General features: G+C 35.4%; 1 protein-coding gene across 1 annotated transcript in view; it reads left to right on the forward strand.

Annotated features, from left to right (window-relative positions):
• The window catches only part of LOC150109872 (calcium-independent phospholipase A2-gamma-like), a 119273-nt gene that overhangs the window by 82605 nt on the left and 17718 nt on the right, over positions 1-18950 (forward strand). Inside the window, exon 8 of the mRNA XM_090415522.1 lies at positions 14094-14289. Within this exon, the coding sequence (XP_090271648.1) occupies positions 14094-14289 (196 nt within the window). The remainder of the gene's footprint in view (positions 1-14093; positions 14290-18950) is intronic.

An 18950-nucleotide genomic window follows, 5' to 3' on the forward strand; every position in this document is an offset into this window, starting at 1 on the left:
TATTTCCATCTTCTGCAAACTTGTACACCAACTTATCATGTGATAATCTATCAAATTCTTTTGCAAAGTCTAAGAATATATCACTGTATATGATTCTCCCTTATCTAACACACTTGTCACCTTATCATAAAATGCAAGTTACTGAAACAGGTATCCTTTACAAATCCATGCTGATCTTCATAAAGAATGTCATGTTCATCAACCCAATTCTGTATTCTATTTCTTACCAATCTTTCTAACATTTTGACCACAACAGTTATACAGACTATAGTTGGAGACTTCTGTCTTAGAACCATGCTTGTGGAGTGGTACTATTTTGCCTTCTTTCCACTCATTAGGAGCCCTACCGACTACAAGACTTTCATTAAATAACCAGGTCAGGGGCATAGCTAATTGTGGTGCACATTCCTTAAGAATACATGGTGATATGTCATCCATTCCCACAGCATTATTCACATCTAACCCAACCAACATCTGATACACCTCTGTGTCTTTCACTTCAATTCTCCTAATACAGTACTTGCCTCTCTTCTATATATTGCACTGCATCATTTACACTATGATATATGCTGATGAAGTGCTCATTCAATAATTTCACTATATCCTTTGCAGCTGTTAGTCTGCTGCCATAACTATCCACCAATGTTAATCTGCCATAATTATTATTCTTCCTCTTGCTTGTCATGTAGTGGAAAAATTTCCTTGAGTTAACCTTGGCCTGACCAGCCAATCTTCTCTCATATTGCACCATTTCTTTCTTTACCATGCTTGTCACCTTTCTAGCCTGCACTTTATACTCTTCATGGGTCCAATCACTACCAACTGTCTTGTACCTCCTCTATAACATTTTCTTGTCCAGCACAGTTTGCTTGATTTCACTGTTCATCCACTTCGCTCCTACTCTATTTACTCACTTAACCCTTGGTATACAGTTATACAGTCATCCCTCGACTTACATACGGGTTCTGTTAAAACGGCAGGACGTAAATTGAGTCGGACATAAGTCGATACATTAAATCAACAGAGTTATGGGGTTAGAGATTTAACCGTAATAAGCATGCTGTCATTCTAATTTTTAAACATTATTATAAACTATTAGAATAAAAAGCCAAAAGGCTAGTTTTCTGGCAATTGAATAGATATTAAATGGATAAGAATCCTATATTTTTATATAGCCAGTAAGTGAAACTCAAGATCGATAACTACGATCTATGAGTTTCAATGCCGAAAAACTATCGGCGAAGGCAATTCGAAGCAAAGGTGGAGCAAGCTCCCTCACTATTCTTGATATTCTCTCATAATGTAAGACACAGCTCCTAGGAGATGTAATACTGTCATTACATTATGAGGGGAGGTCACTACCCAGACCGGTTTCAACCCTTTTTTGAGGTCTCATCAGTGAGTAGGTAGACCTAGAAAATATCAAAACTTAGTGAAAGGAACTTACATACCTTCACTATACGAATGCCATAAAGGTGTGCTTGTATTATGCAATTAGAATAAAAAGCCAAAAGGCTAGTTTTCTGGCAATTGAATAGATATTAAATGGATAAGAATCCTATATATTTATATAGCCAGTAAGTGAAACTCAAGATCGATAACTACGATCTATGAGTTTCAATGCCGAAAAACTATCGGCGAAGGCAATTTGAAGCAAAGGTGGAGCAAGCTCCTTTCACTAAGTTTTGATATTTTCTAGGTCTACCTACTCACTGATGAGACCTCAAAAAGGGTTGAAACCGGTCTGGGTAGTGACCTCCCCTCATAATGTAATGACAGTATTACATCTCCTTGGAGCTGTGTCTTACATTATGAGAGAATATCAAGAATAGTGAGGGAGCTTGCTCCACCTTTGCTTCGAATTGCCTTCGCCGATAGTTTTTCGGCATTGAAACTCATAGATCGTAGTTATCGATCTTGAGTTTCACTTACTGGCTATATAAAAATATAGGATTCTTATCCATTTAATATTATTATAAACTGTACTGTGTGTTACTGCCACTATAAAACAGGAGAATAATCACCCAAATCTTCTTCCACAATCACATCTTCATTACCTTTCCTGCGTGAACGATCAGGCCGAGGCTCTTCTTGTGTAACCTTTGTTTTTTTGATGAAAATGTCCAATGTGCTTTGCTTATTCCTCTTCTTCTTTTCATCATAAATTTGTTCATAGCAAGCAAATGTATCATGTACTTTTGTTTCTCTTATTAAGTAGCGTTCAACATTGGGGTCCATGTCTTCAGCCATTTTGAGGACATCGCTAACTGCAAAGAACATTTCTGCAAGACCCTTCACTATAAATTGTTTAACTACCTTCCTGATTCTCATTCTCTTCCCCCCCCCTTCCTTTTTTCATTTTTCCTCTTCTGCAACAGTTGTTCCTCCAGTTCGACCAATTCTTCATTGGTCAACTCTTCACGGGAACTTTCTATGCGTTGAATTATGTCATCATCCTTCACTTTGAGATTCAGATTGTTTGCTAAGCCTACTATTTCTTCACTCAATTTATAAAGGTCTTAATTTTTTTCAAAACTTCCAAAATCATGCACAAACCTTTTGTCTTTTTCCATATGCCACTCATACATTGAGAGGTCACTTCGTCCCAAGCCACAACAATATTTTTAATAGCATGATAAATATTGAATGTTTCCAGAATTGCATGAGAGTCTGGTCATTTCCTTCAGTAGCAGAAATGGCTTGTGAAAAAGTTCTCCATAGATAATAAGCCTTAAACACTGCAAGAACTCTCTGATCCATCATTTGGATCAATCAAGTAGTTTCTGGTGGGAGAAACATGAACTTGGTGAAGATCACTGCTATAAGATAGATGACCTGGAGCATTATCTAGAATTAATAAATTTTTAATTGTACATTTTCTTTCACACAATAGCTTTTTATTTCATTTGCATAACAATTGATTAAGGCAAATCAATGCAAATCAATACAAATTAAGGCAAGTCGTGGATGACTCAAACAATTTTTGAGTCATCCACGACTTCTTATTCTCTGATGAAACTGGGAGTATGCTTCCTTCCTAATGTTTTTGAAGATTCTTGGATTCTCACTGTGCCATATTACAAATGGTTTCAGTTTATATCCACCCACATTACCCATAACAGAATCATAATATGGGCATTAAGAGCTTTGAAACTAGATATAGATTTTAGCTTTTTGTGGATGAATGTCTGCTCAGGCATTTTTTTCTGAAGCAAGGACATCTCATTCATATTAAATATTTGCTGTGGCAAATAATTTTCCTCCGTAATATTTTGATCCAATTTTTCCAGAAACTCCTTGGCAGCCTTCTCAGCACTTGCAGATTCCCATACATTTTCACATTATCCCATGCATTTTCACAAAATGTTGCTTGAATCTCATGAACCAACTGCAAGAAGCATTAAATTCTTAGTCATAATTGGGTTCTGCTTTCTCCTTCAACATGTCGAAGAGACTTAGAGCCTTAACGGTATGGTCACAGTGCTAAGGGATATGCGCTTTTGGTTCAAGTCCTCTATCCATGATGCAAGTAGTTTTCCATATCACCGATAGGACCTTGTCATTGCTTCATCACTATCATCAATTTAATGGAAGCAGATCCTTTTACATCTACAATTTTATCCTTATTTTTCAAAATGGTCATCACCATAGAATGAGACCATCAGAAGTCATGTGTGATTGTGTTGACAGGCTTACCAGCTTCATGTTGCTTTATAACTTGCAACTTTGTTTCAAGAACAATTGCTCGCCTCTTTTTCTGTGACTTCACTAGGTTTTTTTGATTGTGTGTAGGGCCATGTTGCAAAAACATTGCGAAATATCATCATCATCATCAAATTCCTGACATGTACCCTCAAGGGGTGTATGGGATATGATAGTACTACATGAAAAATTTACACATTACTAACTTCCTATCTACAATTTTACTCCAAATCAGTCTGTTACTTGTCAAGACTCCAACATTATCAGATCTTATATTTCTATCGTCTAAGGCACTTTGTACCGTATCAATCCACCTATATCTTGGTCTTCCTCTGGGTCGTTTTCCTGCCAACCTGGCAGAGAACACTTGTTTTGCTAATCTTTCTTCACCCATTCTGTTTTTAAGTGACCATACCACCTGAGATTAGCTCTGCTAACACATTCTTGGATGTTGACAATGTCAAGTTGTTCTTTCCTAATATCCTCATTTTTATTATGATATTGCCATTGATGCCATCTGTTCATGCCTCTAATTTTTCTCAGGACTCTCATATCTGTGATCTTTAGTCTTTAGTCAAGTGTTTTACTTCTGACCCAGCTCTCAGATCCATAAGTTAAAACTGGTTTGAACACTGTCTTGTATACAGCTAATTTGGTGTTCTGACTAATTTCTCTCTTATTCCATATGAATTTATTCAATTGACTTCCTACCATACCAGCTTTGTTGATTCTGTTATCTATTTCCATATTTAATTTACCATCTTCAGTAAAAATCGTGCCTAAGTAGCTGAAATGTTTTACTTGCTACACAGGTTCCCCGTTCACAACACAGTTGACATTTTCAACAATTCTACCTATTTCATTATCTTTATCTTTTTAATGCTGACCTTCATACCATATCTATTACAACAGTTATTCAATTTAGTCAGATAATCTTGCAAACTTGTAGTGGATTTATTTAGAAGTATAACATCGTTCGCATAAAGCAAAGAGCTGACATTAACATCTCCAATTCTGATGTCATGTTTAATACCATTTTCGTTCAATAATATAATCCATATAGATAATGAATAACCGAGGGATAATGTACTCTGCTATTTAGATCCCCAACAAGGACCAACTTTTCCTTTTTCATTGTGTCAGTTGCTTTTTCTAAAGCATCAAAAAATTCCTCCATGTCTACCTTAGTAGAACCTTCTGTGGGACCATAGGCACAAATAAGTCTCATTGTCCAATTCCCCATTCTGATATTTGCCCACATCCCTCTACTTGAGACTGCCTGCTATTCAAGAAGATTAGCCTCGTATTTTGTGTTAAATACTATGGGTACTCCTTCTTTTCCTTGATTATCATTTCCTGAATATAACATTTTGTATTTATTGCTCAGAAAGATCTCACCAGTTTTTGTCTTTTTTGTTTCATTCACCCCTATTATGTCGATCTGGTACTTATCTTATTCCTCAGCTAGCTCCATTTCTTTGCTATTCAGGCTTCTTATGTTGATAGTGCCGATCTTTAACTCTGGTGATGTTGTATGCTTTCAGATTTGTTCCAGTAGCAGACTTTTAGCTGTTCGCCCTGGTTCCCTTGCAAAGAAGCCACGGGGGCCTTTTTAACCGGGCGACACCCTAGCTGGCATGAAATTTTTTCATGTTGTACCATCATTTTCTATATTGGTTTAAGCCAATAAGAATACAATTTGGTCGGCTAAATCCCAAATTGCCAGCCCATCCTCGTTCGTTCAGTATCCAGGTAGATATCCAACAGGGTGCACCACGAGAAGGTGAGGATTGGACATTAGGTCAGAAACCCTGGTCGGTTCTCCGCATTCCTTTAAAGGCTATGTGGAGGTCTCCTCTCAGTTATACAGCTTTGACCCTTAAGACCCTTCCATTTGCGAAATATTTAACGATAAATACACAAATAACCCATTTCTCAAACACAATATCAACAGTTCCTCTGTTGGCATATTTTGTTGGAATATCAACAATTCCTTGTTGTCACTGTGCATGCTTTAACCTACGCTCACTTGCATCTTGTTTGAAAGTATATTTGAAAATGTTATTCATTCCCTGACGGGCGTATCTTTGAGAAGATGCAACTCAAACGGATGTAAGTTGAGAGATGACTGTATATTGCTTTTGTAAGATACTGCCCTGTGAGTTTCCATGCTGCATTGTCAACACCTTTTCCACTCGGTTCATCTATCCAATGTGCTGATGCTAACTGAGCTTAATATAATCACCTACTTTATACTTCCACATGTATCCATTTTTGGCAGTGACCTTTTCTTGTTTTATCATATCCCAAACAAGTAATGATCATGATCACTCTCACCATCTGGCAGCTGTGTCAACACTTCATTAACAACTACATCCCGTGAAGTTATCACCAAATCCAAAACATTAAAGCCTCTAGTTGTCTCAATCACATGCTGCTTAAGATACATATCTCTCAGAAATTCTACAAATTTGCTCTTCTTATTCCCATACACTATGTCCTCCTTCCAGTGTATATTTCTGTCATTAAAGTCTCCTATCAGGATCACTTTCTTTTTACATGCCCAACTAATTTGCCTAAACATTTCACAATTGGTATTCTCTGCATTCCCTAGCCTATAACAGCATCCTATCAGATATACTAACCTATTTATTTCAACTTCACACCACACAAATTCAAAATGTGCATGCACGATCGACTTCCACACTTTGTGGACACAATTCCTATGCATTCATTAACAAAACTTTTGCCCCTCCCTCTTTTCATATTTCTATCCTGGAAAATTATATATATATCCTTCTAATTCTATTCCCAACATCACGTCCTCCTCAGACAACCAAGTTTCACTTATTCCAATTGTTTTTGGGCATACTGTCTCAATCAATGCAACAAACTCAGCTCTCTTGTTTTGAATGCTCCTTACATTTGTGTATAAACATAACAACCACTGTGTGTTTGAGGCCATTCTGCTAGCACCGACATTCTATAATAATAGATGTTTGTGACTGTCTTTAGGTGGGAGATGTATTTCATTACCTGGTATTGAGACTGCTACCTCATTTATTCAAGGCCTGAAGGGGCTTGAAAAACTTTCATGTTTGGTGATTAGAGCAGGACTGTTAAAAATAAAATAAAAATCATCAGTAATGATAAAAAAAAATTAAAAAATTAAAAACTTAGCCTTCTGCAGTACTGATTAAAAAAAAAAGAGAAAAACTGTTGACTGACAGTATACTTTTATGTTGTGTGCTCCTGGAGAGTACTTATTAATGATGATGATTTCTTTATAAATCTTGGGGTTTCATATAAACTGTTGGCAAGAGACCCAAAACATGTTGAAGCTCCTGCTAGGTGCATATACAGGGTGTTCGGGATAAATTTGACAGTTTCGTAAGGAAAAAGAAAATCTTCTTTGTATCTATTAAATTTAATGAATTGACAAAAAAACATTACAGGCAGAGTTAATTACAATACTATCAACAAGATTTACTCAAAATAACCACCATTAGCATCGATCACAGCTTCAATTCTGCTTCGGAACCTCGAACAAGCTGATGGTACAGTCTCCCTGGGAAGGGCCGCAAAAACTGTTTTAATTTTATCCATTAACTGGGCTTTTGTATTACTGGAAGTGCGATTGGTGTCTTTTTCAACTGCGCCCCATACAAAATAATCCATGGGGTTAAGGTCTGGGGAGTTTGGAGGCCAAACATTTGGACTGATGAAGTCGTAGAAATTTCAGACAACCATTTTTGACTTTTCCCAGAGGTGTGGCAAGGGGCCGAATCCTGCTGCCATACATACGGCCTACCATTGGCTACCCTTGTTATCCAGGGCTTGACTACAGTTAGCAACTCCACGAACAAAGCCCGAATTCCAATGCCAGGGTTCTTCAACACCTGTTCCTGCAGATTTGCGAGGAATTCTGCTGTACGAACGCAATCAGATCGTCTGCTAGGGATCTTTCTTCTTGCTACATCCTCGTAGTCACCATTGCAAGTCTCTAGTTCATGCCTGATTGTTTTTACTGTATTCAGGGAGCATTGGGCAGCAGTCGTAATATCCTTATTTTGATGGCGGGCACGAATCATCATGATACAAGTTATTCTCTTCCATGATTCAGGTGGGTTCCAGCTATCCATCCTTTCTGACATCTTGTATATGAATGAAGAAGGGTCCAAACTTTTAAATGAAGAGAAGTGTGTGTTAATACATGTAACTTACGGAAAAATATAATTAATTATAAATATGTCAAATTTATCCCGAACACCCTGTATAGATTACATGAACTTTGAGCCATCTCCAGGCATATGGTTAGTGACTTAAATATTGTGAAGAACAGGATACAGATATAATTAAACACAATATTCAACAATACAGTGCCTATGGGAAAATTTTATTTCATAGAATTTATATCCAGATATCAATGACATCATTAATTCATTACCTGGTATTGAGACTGCTACCTCACTTATTCAAGGCCTGAAGGGGCTTGAAAAACTTTCATGTTTGGTGATTAGAGCAGGACTGTTAAAAATAAAATAATTTCAATATTTCAATATTAGCATAATATTGAAATTAAACAAGTGCAAATAACAAAATGAAGACTCAAATGAGAATATATAAGCTGCATATAAATGACAGCGAGAGAGACAGTCTCAAGTACTTCTCTCTCTTCTCTCTCTCTAGGTCCTGACAAGATTTTTTTAAACAAGTTGTTCTGTGTGTGGGTGGGGGATGAAGAAGACAATGGCATAGTGGGATGTATGAAGACAGTTTCCATATGGGGGATAAGTTCAGTCCATCATTCCTATTCAGATTGTATGATGAAGTAAGGTTTCACAGGTATCTTTGTACAGTCATTCCATAAGAAAACAGCTTTGGTTTGGAACCTAAGTCCTTTTCCAAAAGATCTAGTGTGCAGCAAGTTGAAATTGTTCTAACTCATGAAATCTGAACATTGTTGCAGGCCTGCTAGTTTGGCAGAAGTAAAATAACCCAGAATTGCAGAGGTTATGGTAAAGACCAGGGTAGGCCAAAGGTGGAACTTTATACTTCCACCTTCCAAGTTTATACTCAAAGAAGAAAGTTTATCAACTGGGTGAAAAGTCACATTGAATTCAACAGATCAAAGTAATTTAGCAATCCTTTCAGAAATATCCTTGATATAAGGGAGAGCAATGGATAACTGCCTGGGAAGCAGGTAATAGAGAAACTCCATAACTATTAATGACCTTGTTAACAAAGGACCAGATGAAGCTTAGGCAAGAAGGTTGTCTTAATAAAATTTATTTTTTGTGTCAATCTCATAATTTCGGTAGAGAAAAATGAGTGAGCCCATGGGTATATCTTTTAATCATGCCAGATTTTTTGACAGGAATGGTGATGCAAGTGAGCATGGATGCGAAGTCTGGCATGGGATTTCTTATGAAAGACAGAAAACTGCACTCTCTTTTCTGGCTGCAAAGAATAAGGAGGCCTCTTAAAAATGAAATACAATTATCCTTTTTGAGCAATACATATCTCGAGCATATTTATGCTGTAAGTCAGCAGTTAGAATTGAAGGAAGTAGAGGAAGATGGTTGATATTAAATCAGGTTTGTGACAAGGGTGCACGTTATCTCCATCTATATGATCTATATAATATCTATATGGATCACATCATGAAGAAAAATCTGATATCAACATTAATCTTAGCTCTTTACTTTATGCAGCTGATGTTATATTTCTGAATAAATTCAGCACAAGTCTGCAATATTCACTGACTAAATTGAATTACTATTATAATAAATTTGGTATGAAAATCAGCAATAAAAAGACAAAGATAATAAAAATAGGCAGAAACATTAAAAACCTTAACTGTATTCTGAACGATGAACCTATAGAACAAGTAAAACATTTCAGCTATTTAGGCCCAATTTTTAGTGAAGATTGCAAATTAAATATGGAAATAGACAACAGCATTAGTCAAGCTGGTATAATATGAGGTCTGCTTAATAAATTTATATGGAATAAGAAAGAAATTAGTCAAATCACTAAATTAGTTGTATACAAAATGGTATTCAAACCAATTTTAACTTATGGATCTGAGAACTGGGTTAGAAATAAAACACTTGATCAAAGACTGGAGACCTCTGATATAAGAGTTCTGAGAAAGATTTGTGGAGTCAACAGAGCATCAGTGGCAGTATTACATTGGGAAAGAACCTGCCATTGTTAGCATTAAGGAATGTGTCAGTAGAGCTAATCTTAGCTAATTTAATTGAATGGGAGAGGCAAGATTAGCAAAACAAGACAAGTGTTATTTGCCAGGTTGGCAGAAAAAGGACCAAGATGTGGATGGTTTGATATAGTAAAAAGTGCATTAAAAGACAGAAATATCAGACCTAATAACATTGGAGTCTTGATAGATAACAGATTAATTTGAAAGAAAATTGTTGATTTGAAGTTAATAATGGTGTAACTTTTTTATTTAATACTATCATAATTATCGTGTACATCTCCTGAGGGTGCACATCAGGAATTTGATGATAATCCTTTTCAGTTCAAGAGTAAATTGTATTCAAGGATGAAGAGCATTAATTTTTGTAATGAAAACATAAAGTTCAGAAGGGGAATCAACATTACAATACTAAAAAAATATTAATGATACATATATCCTAGTTCTTCCTTATGATATGTGGTACAGTAATATGAATGATATTTTTGGCTATGGTAATGCTTCCATTCTGAATATCAAGATTTCATTACAAAGATTTATGCAAGTCATTCTAATACAATTTATGTTTGCTCTTGAAGTGGAAAGAGATGAGTGTAATTTTTTTTTTCTTTTAGAAGACCTTATTCTTCACCAGCCAGATGGGAGCTTTCAGTTTTCTGCCTCTTTCAAAAGAAAACCTACACTGGACTTTTTATCCATACTTATTCACATCAACATCCTTGTCTCTTAAATCTGGCACCACCAAGACTCATCAATCAGGCTCACTCATTATGCTGTACTGAAGTGTTGTTGATGCAAGAAATACATTTTATTAAGACTACTTTTTTGTTTAATGGTTTCACCAAGTTCTTTGTTACTAAGTCATTAATGGTTATGGAGTTTCCTCCTCCCAGAAAGTAATCATGAGAGGATCATCAAACTAACTGAATCTGTTGGACACAATGTATTATCTTTTCATCTTATTAATAAAATTTCTTCCTTTTACAGTTATATACTTGGATTTTTCAAAAGCTTTTGATAGATTGCTAAATGACAAACTTTTAACTAAATTGAAACAGATAGGATTGGACAGGCTTAACTTGAAATATGCAGATGTTGTGGGCTTAGAGGAGAATCTTAGTAGACTGTGTGTGTGTGTGTGTGTGTGTGTGTGTGTGTGTGTGTGTGTGTGTGTGTGTGTGTGTGTGTGTGTGTGTGTGTGTGTGTGTGTGTGTGTGAGTGAGAGAGAGAGAGAGAGAGAGAGAGAGCAAATGAGTTATCAGTTTAGCATTGCTGTGTGGTGAGTGCAGAAACTATGAATTGGGTTTTTCAGACAATGCATAGAGAAGTATGGGATACAGAGTATACAATTGATGGAGAAATTTTGAAGGAAGTGGAAAAGATGATAAATCCAGGAGTGATGGTGGGCAAGAAACCTGAAGTTTAAATACCATATTACTAAAATTGAAAACATCACAATGGAGTACGACAATAATGAAGACCTTAACATACATATTTAAAGAGGTTATGGTTCTCTTGTATAAGATCTTGATCAAACCACAGATCTAGTCTCCTAATTTTTAAGGGGATGAAGATCATCATCATACGTATCAATGATTTAGGCCTAGTATGGCCTGTTCCGGCCTTAGAAATCATCGTTGAATCGTTTAAGAGGACGTCCTGGTTTTCTTTTTCCTAATGGCTTGTACTTTAAGGCTTGTTTTGGTAATCTTTCTGTTTTCATTCTTTGAACGTGTTCCATCCATCTATGTTTATATTTTTTAATTTTTTCAATTACTGGTTCTTGGTTTAATTCTTTCATAATATCTTCGTTTCTTTTGTGATCAAATAGGGTATACTTTGCAGTTTTTCTCATAAACTTCATTTCTGCTGTTGTTAATCTTTGTTTGTCTTTTTGTTTTATTGTCCAGATTTCGCTTCCATACATTAAGACCGGTAGGGCTAATGTATTGTATACTTTTAGCCTGGTTTGTTTTTGAACTAGGTTTGGTTTAAATATAGAGTTAATTACTCCTGTTATTTTTAAATATTTTGCAATTTTTATGTTTATATCTTTTTCATTTTCATAAGTGATCATACATCCTAGGTAGTTAAATGAATTCACCTGTTCTAAGATCTTGTTATCTAATACTATTTTAGTTCTTGCTGGATCTTGTCCTTTAAAGGCCATAGTTGTTGATTTTTCCGTTGATATTATCATACCATAATCTTTGGATATCTCATTTAGATTTAAAATAGCTTTCTGTAAGTTATCTTCAGAATTTGTAATTATTATTTGGTCGTCTGCAAAGAGGAGAGTGTTTAAGTTAACTGTAGGTGAAAGTTTAATTCCTTGATGTAAATTTTTACTCCATTTTATTATTATTTCATTTAAGTAGATATTAAAAAGTGTTGCTGAGAGGGGACATCCCTGTCGGACCCCTTGGTTTATCTCTCTTGTATATGATAGCTCATGATATAATCTTATTTGTATTTGATTATTTTCATATATACTTGTGACAGCTTTTAGGATATTATTTGGTATTTGTCTTTCTTTTAATATGTTAAATAATATGTTTCTTTTAACTTTGTCAAATGCTTTTTCAAAGTCAATAAATGCAATAGGTGTTTCTAAATTATATTCTCTTCTTTTCTCTATTATTAATTTTAGGCAGAAGGCTGGGTCTATACATGATCATCCTTTTCTAAATCCATTTTGTACCTCTAGAATAAAGTTTTCGGAATATTTCATTAGTTTGTTATTTAAGATTCTGCTGTATATTTTGTAACATGAATTTAGTATAGAGGTATCAGTATAGGATGAAGGGGATGAAGATATCTTAGTAAATCTTCTCTGGATCCTCTCTAAGTCAGTATCAGGCTAATGGAATGGACTATGAAGACAGGTTGAGAGACTGTAATTTGCAGAGCTATGTGAATAGAAGGAGATGAGATTGATACAAGTTGGTGAGAAGTCGTCACCAGGTTATTATAGAAATTTTTCATAGAGTATGAGATGAGGATAGAACAAGAGACAATCCCCTGAAAGAGCACTGTAAGGTGGGCAAGAGAGAATAGTAGGTTCTTTGCATGGAGAGTGGTCGGTGAGTGAAATGCATTACCAGAGGGTGTGGTGAAAGCAGAAACTGTAAATGAGTTTAAGGTATGGTTTTATGATTTCTTTTGTGTGTAAGTGTGAACCTCTTGTTGTGAATCTTTTGAATTGTTGGAGGTCTGATGTTAATGATATTACTACTACTATTAATAATTTTTAAGCTCTGCAGTGCAGAGGTAAACTTCTGCCTTTAGGCCACTGCAGTGTTTTATCAAATCTCCTGCACTTATAGGTTAACTTGCTTCTGCCACACTGGCAGGACTGCAGCTGATTGTCATATTGAGCACTTCAGCTATGTTAGATTCCACAAGTCAAAAAAATTTAAACTTGCTTAACATGACATCTCCATCAAACATCAGATATTTTTGAAAAAGACTAAAGATCCTACATAAGGCCATTTGTTGTGGAATGCTTGTACAAAGAAAGCTGTGAAATCTTATTTCATTGTCCTGATCTAAACAGAAAGGATGGACTGATGTTATTCCCCCTTATGGAAAAGTGTTCTGTTTTGTAAATCTTGCCATAGTCAGTAGGTAGGATGACAGAACCTAAAAAGATTTGAGACTATGCCTGTTTGTTATTTATGCATAATTCAAATTTCCTCATTGTCAAATTGCAAATAACTTATTACTTTTGTGTGTTTTATTTGAATTCCATATTGACAATGCCTTTGATACTCAGGTAAAAATTCTGAGTGTTCACACAAATAATTATTATTAATTATTGTATTTAATGTGTTTCAATGAATTGAAAGTTGATTGATCATGATAGGCCATTACCATTAGTCCTAATATAGGTGAAAGAAAAATCAAAATATAAAAAGGGCTCTAAATTGGATTAATGCTAAATAAACTACATCAGATTTGCTGTACTATTTTAAAAATGTTTTAGTGAGAACAGTTAAAAGGCTTTTTTTTTTTTCCTACAGTTACTCTTTCCTTAAAAAGGGAGAAATTTTGTAATGAAAAGTTGTCAAAAGATTTTTTTTAACTGTCAATTTTAGATCCTTGCATTTATTGAAGGAATAACTTTCAGTAAAATTGATCTCTTAATTCATAATGATTTCCATTATTTTAGGATGGAGGTCTTTTGCTTAATAATCCAACAGCTTTAGCAATTCATGAAGCAAAACTGTTATGGCCAGGTGAACATATACAGTGTGTTATATCAGTAGGCAATGGCAGATATGTTCCCCAAATGCACACAGCCCTCACTTCTACAAGCTTAAAAACAAAGGTTTTGAAGATACTTGATAGTGCTACTGATACTGAATGTAAGTCATTTTACACACTGAAATTTTTAGTTTACACTTTTTTTTGTATCATTCTATTGCATGTTCTAAGATAAGAAATGTAATAAGATTTTCAAACTTGATTTTCAAATTATTTAACTTCATTATAAAAAAAAAAAAAAAAAAATGCATTTAAGTAAGCAGGATTCATGTTTACATGAATGTTGCATAGCAACGTTTTTCCTCCTGACCATTTTTGAAAATAGTGGAGTATGCATTTTTTTAAGATTCCGGTATGATTGTGAAGTTTTCTGGAAGAAAATCTATATAGCAAATAAATAAATTAAAAACTTAGGTTATGAAATGTTATACCATCACTTTACATTGGTTCCTGTACACCTTCTGAGAGTACATATCAGTAATTTGATGATGATGAGGTTATTAAATTTCATTGTATAGCACAAGATTCCATCCTGCTTATTGGAGAGACCTAAAGTGGCTTGAAAAAAGTCTATGTTTGGTCATTAGAGCAGGGGTTTCTGGACTATTTGACCAGAAACCCCTGCTTATCCCATCCATGATTACTGATACTAATGTACTTATGCTTTTGAGGGTGTGATTCATAAAAAATAATTATAATAATTAAGCTAATTATTTACATTCACTTTAAAGGCCAAAGACACACACATTGAACACAAAATGAAACTATCTAATACAAAGTATGAAATTGTCTATATACAAGTAGCGTAGTTGTGAAGTAATTTCATGCACAAACTTTGTTTGCGTACACCTGGATAAAGGATGAAACCAAGAATATAATTTCTTGGCATCTTTAATTTATATTATGCAGGTATCGCTATGGAGTCAGAAGACTCATCACAAGAAACCAATTGTTGACACACTACCTATCGCACTTCTCTTTATAAACTCATTCATGGACAAAGTACTCATAATCACCTCTGACAACCAATTCCTCCCATTAATTGACCTCCAAGCAAAAATTCTTGTCCTAGCTTGCTAACCACACTTACTTAATTTTAATGGGTGAAATTTCCCTTCCTGTCATGTACCAAAAAAAAGAAGTCCAGTGTGAATCCTATAAAACCCCCTTTAATGACATATACTCTTACATGGCTCATTTTCTTCATCTATTAGCTAGTTACACTTAGATAAAGGATGAAACCAAGAATATAATTTCTTGACATCTTTAATTTATATTATGCAGCTATCGCTATGGAGTCAGAAGATTCATCACAAGAAACCCATTGTTGACACACTCTTTCATCACACTTATCTTTACAAACTCATTCATGAACAAAGCACTCATAATCAACTCTGACAACCAATTCCACCCATTAATTGCCCTCCAAGAAAAAAAATCTAGCATAAATCAAAAAAAGATTTATAAACCTCACAGAACCTTCAATCTAATCTCATAGGGAATATTCCATGTACCTGCCACAATCTTTGTCACTCATCTCTGGATCCTCTTCACCACATTCGTCCCCAAATCCAAGTGACCAAGCTGGTGACTAGACCTGTGTGCAGTAGGTAATCAAGATGTGGCCTTATTAAAGTCTTTATAAAGGGGAACACTAACCTCCTTATTGCTGCTTGTTAGTGTGTTCTTCAACAACCATATAATCTGATGTGCTGTTTTGGCTACCTTCACAGTATGCCCTCTAAATTTCAACTCCCTGTCCATAATCAAACCTAAGTCCCTGATCTCATCAGTTTCCTGCAGTTCAGTTCCATCAGTATAACACAGCTTGTGATATGTTTTTTTCCCAAAGTGTATCACCTTACACTTAGCCACATTAAATTGGCAGCCATTTACCTCTGCCCATACTGCCAGTCTATTTAAGTCACCTTCATTTACTGCTCTTCATTGCTCTTCCCAGTTTTGAATTATCAGAATAACAGAATATTTCCTATCAAATCATTTCTCATGTTATTGATATACAAACAAGAGAGGACCAAGTGCAAAGCCCTTTGGTACACCACTAGTCACCTGCCTTTTTAGCTCCTGCATAAACAGCTCTTTGATATCTATCCATCAGCTGTCCTCCAATCCAAATACAAATTTGGTCACCTGTTTCTTGGAAGTCAGGTAGTAGAAAGGATTCAGAGACAAGTGACCAAGCTAGTTACAGGTCTGTGGAATGTTCTCTGTGAGTAGGTTGAAGGTGTGTGGCTTACAAAGTTTAGTTGATAGGTGGAAAAGAGGGGACATGATAGTAATATAAGATATTATTAAAGGGGTTTTATAAAACTAATGCAATGGAACATTTTCAAGATATATGACAAATAAACAGAGAACTATGGGAGGGGGGGGGTCATTGGTGGGTGTTGTGTAAGAGTGTGCAGACCAAATTTTTTGCATGGAGAATAATGAGTGAGTGAAATGAATTGCCAGAATTAGTTGTGAGTGTGCTGACGATGATTGAGTTTAAGGAGAGGTATGATAAGTTTTTGTATGTATAAAAGTTGCATGGGTCTCCCATAATGAGTCAATGTACTCCATGGAGATACTGTTTAATAATAATAAAATCATCAGATTCATATCCATCCCCATTTGCTTCAGCTTATGCAACAAAATTCTATGTGGAATCCTGTCAAATGCCCTTCACAAAGTCTAGCAGTATCACGGAATAATCATTTCCCTTATCCAACTCCATTGTCATTTTATTATAAAAAAGTCAGCAAATTGCTAAGGCAAGCCCTTTACAAAACCATTTTGTCCCTTATAACATATCACATGGCTGTCTACTCAGTCACGAATTCTGTCTTTTACCAATTTATCCAATACCTTAACCACTACTCCTGAGATACTGATTAGCCTATAATTTGTGACTTTGTCTTGGCACCTCCTTTATGCAGTAGGACTGTTTTGTCCTCATTCCACTCCATTGACACTTTCCTGTTACTGAGGCTTAAATTAAACAGCTTGGTCAGAAGAGATGATAATTCCCTTGCACTCTCTCGTAATATGTGGGCCAATATGCCATCTAATTCTATGGTTGCCTGTTTGCATTGAGATTCTGCAATATTCTAAGCACCTTCAATTCTTCAGCTTCTATTCTCTCATCAGTTAGTGTCAATAATGTTTGAGGCTATCTGATGTGAGCTGGAGATTAACAAGATATGATATATGGCAGGATGTTGCAAAAGACTGGGCAGTTTATTTGCTGGTGGATGAAGAAATGCATTGCCAAATTACCCTAATGGGGTACTAAATGACTAATTATTATGGGTGACTTAAATTATTCAAATATTGATTGGTCAGAGAAAACTCATAAGAACAAAGGAGAATTTATTGAGCTGTTGTGAGACAGTTTTCTCAACCAGCATGTGAAAGAAGGCTCAGGGCAAAAGAGTATTAGATTTTATTATAGCATCAGAATGTGTCTTGGTTAAGGATGCAACCTATTTTTCCACCAGTTGGTGATAGTTGGATGCTTCTGAGGTCATGCCATGCTGACCTCAGAAGCATCCAATTACAGTTTGACATTCCAATCTGGACAGGTTGCATGCTGAACTACAAATTTGAAAATTATAACAAATTTAGCAGAATACTATCTTTGGTTCCATGGCACTAACTGAATGGGAAGGATATTAGCAATGCATTGAAAGCTTTGAAAAGTTACTTAAATGATGTGATATCTCAATGTATCCCAGAGTTCAAAGAACAAATATGATGTGAATGAAATGGATGTTCAGTCATATTAAGCAAGAGAAACATATGAAGAAGATATGGAGCATGTACCATGAGAATAATAGTGAGAGGAGTTATGAAATATATAAAGCTCAGACCAGAAAAATTATGAGTATTGTATGGAAAACTAATCTGGTGAATTATAGCTTCACAGATTAAAGGTAACTCAAAAATAATTTTATCATTATGCTACAAGTAAAAGAAAGAATGAATATGGAAGAATAACTGTCGAGTGTAGATGGTACCATTGTATCAAAAGTAGATGTGATAGTTTGAATAATGGGTGCTCAACCTGGTGCATGTAACATAGTGTACAATGCTACCACTACCCTGGATGAAGAGATAGAGGTTGCCTGAGAAGCAATTTCAAGGAATTTGGCGATAGTGATGAATGGGATATCAGCATATGTTCAGCTGTACTAGTTAGGGAAATGACATGCTTGTTTAATTTGAGTCTTAGTTCAGGAAAGATCAGAGAGGAATCAAAAGAATGATAATCTCATTGTAAAAGGGTGGTGCAAAGATGTGTCTAACTGTTAACATATCAGTATCTCTGAAGTAACTGTGAAGATTTTAGAGAAACCTCATAAGAACTCACCTATACAGCATTTACAGAATGGTTGAATAGGCTAGAAGTGTGAACAAATGATAATAGCTGTCACTTCTATTTGGTGTGATGGGATATCCAACAGCAATATTGGTTGGATTATACTTGGAGTAACTGACGAGGCTGGAGATCTTGGAGTTATGGGATAGAAAGTTGAAGCTCAAAGGTCACATGGAAAAAATTGCAAACACAATTGAGTTAATTACAAAGTAATTAACTCAGAGGATAATTGCAATGTTGAAGTTAACTTTGACATGTAAGGATAGGGAAGCCATTTTGTCTCTTTACAATGCCCTGATAAGACTTGAATTTGGCTACTGTGTGCAGATTTGGCATCCTATATTCCAAGGGGATAAAGAAGTTGTGGAAAGGGTGCAAAGA

This window comes from Typopeltis vanoorti, chromosome 1 (genome assembly GCF_054136105.1).
Source record: "Typopeltis vanoorti isolate ZY-2024b chromosome 1, IOZ_Tvanoo_1.0, whole genome shotgun sequence".
Lineage (NCBI taxonomy): Eukaryota > Metazoa > Arthropoda > Arachnida > Uropygi > Thelyphonidae > Typopeltis > Typopeltis vanoorti.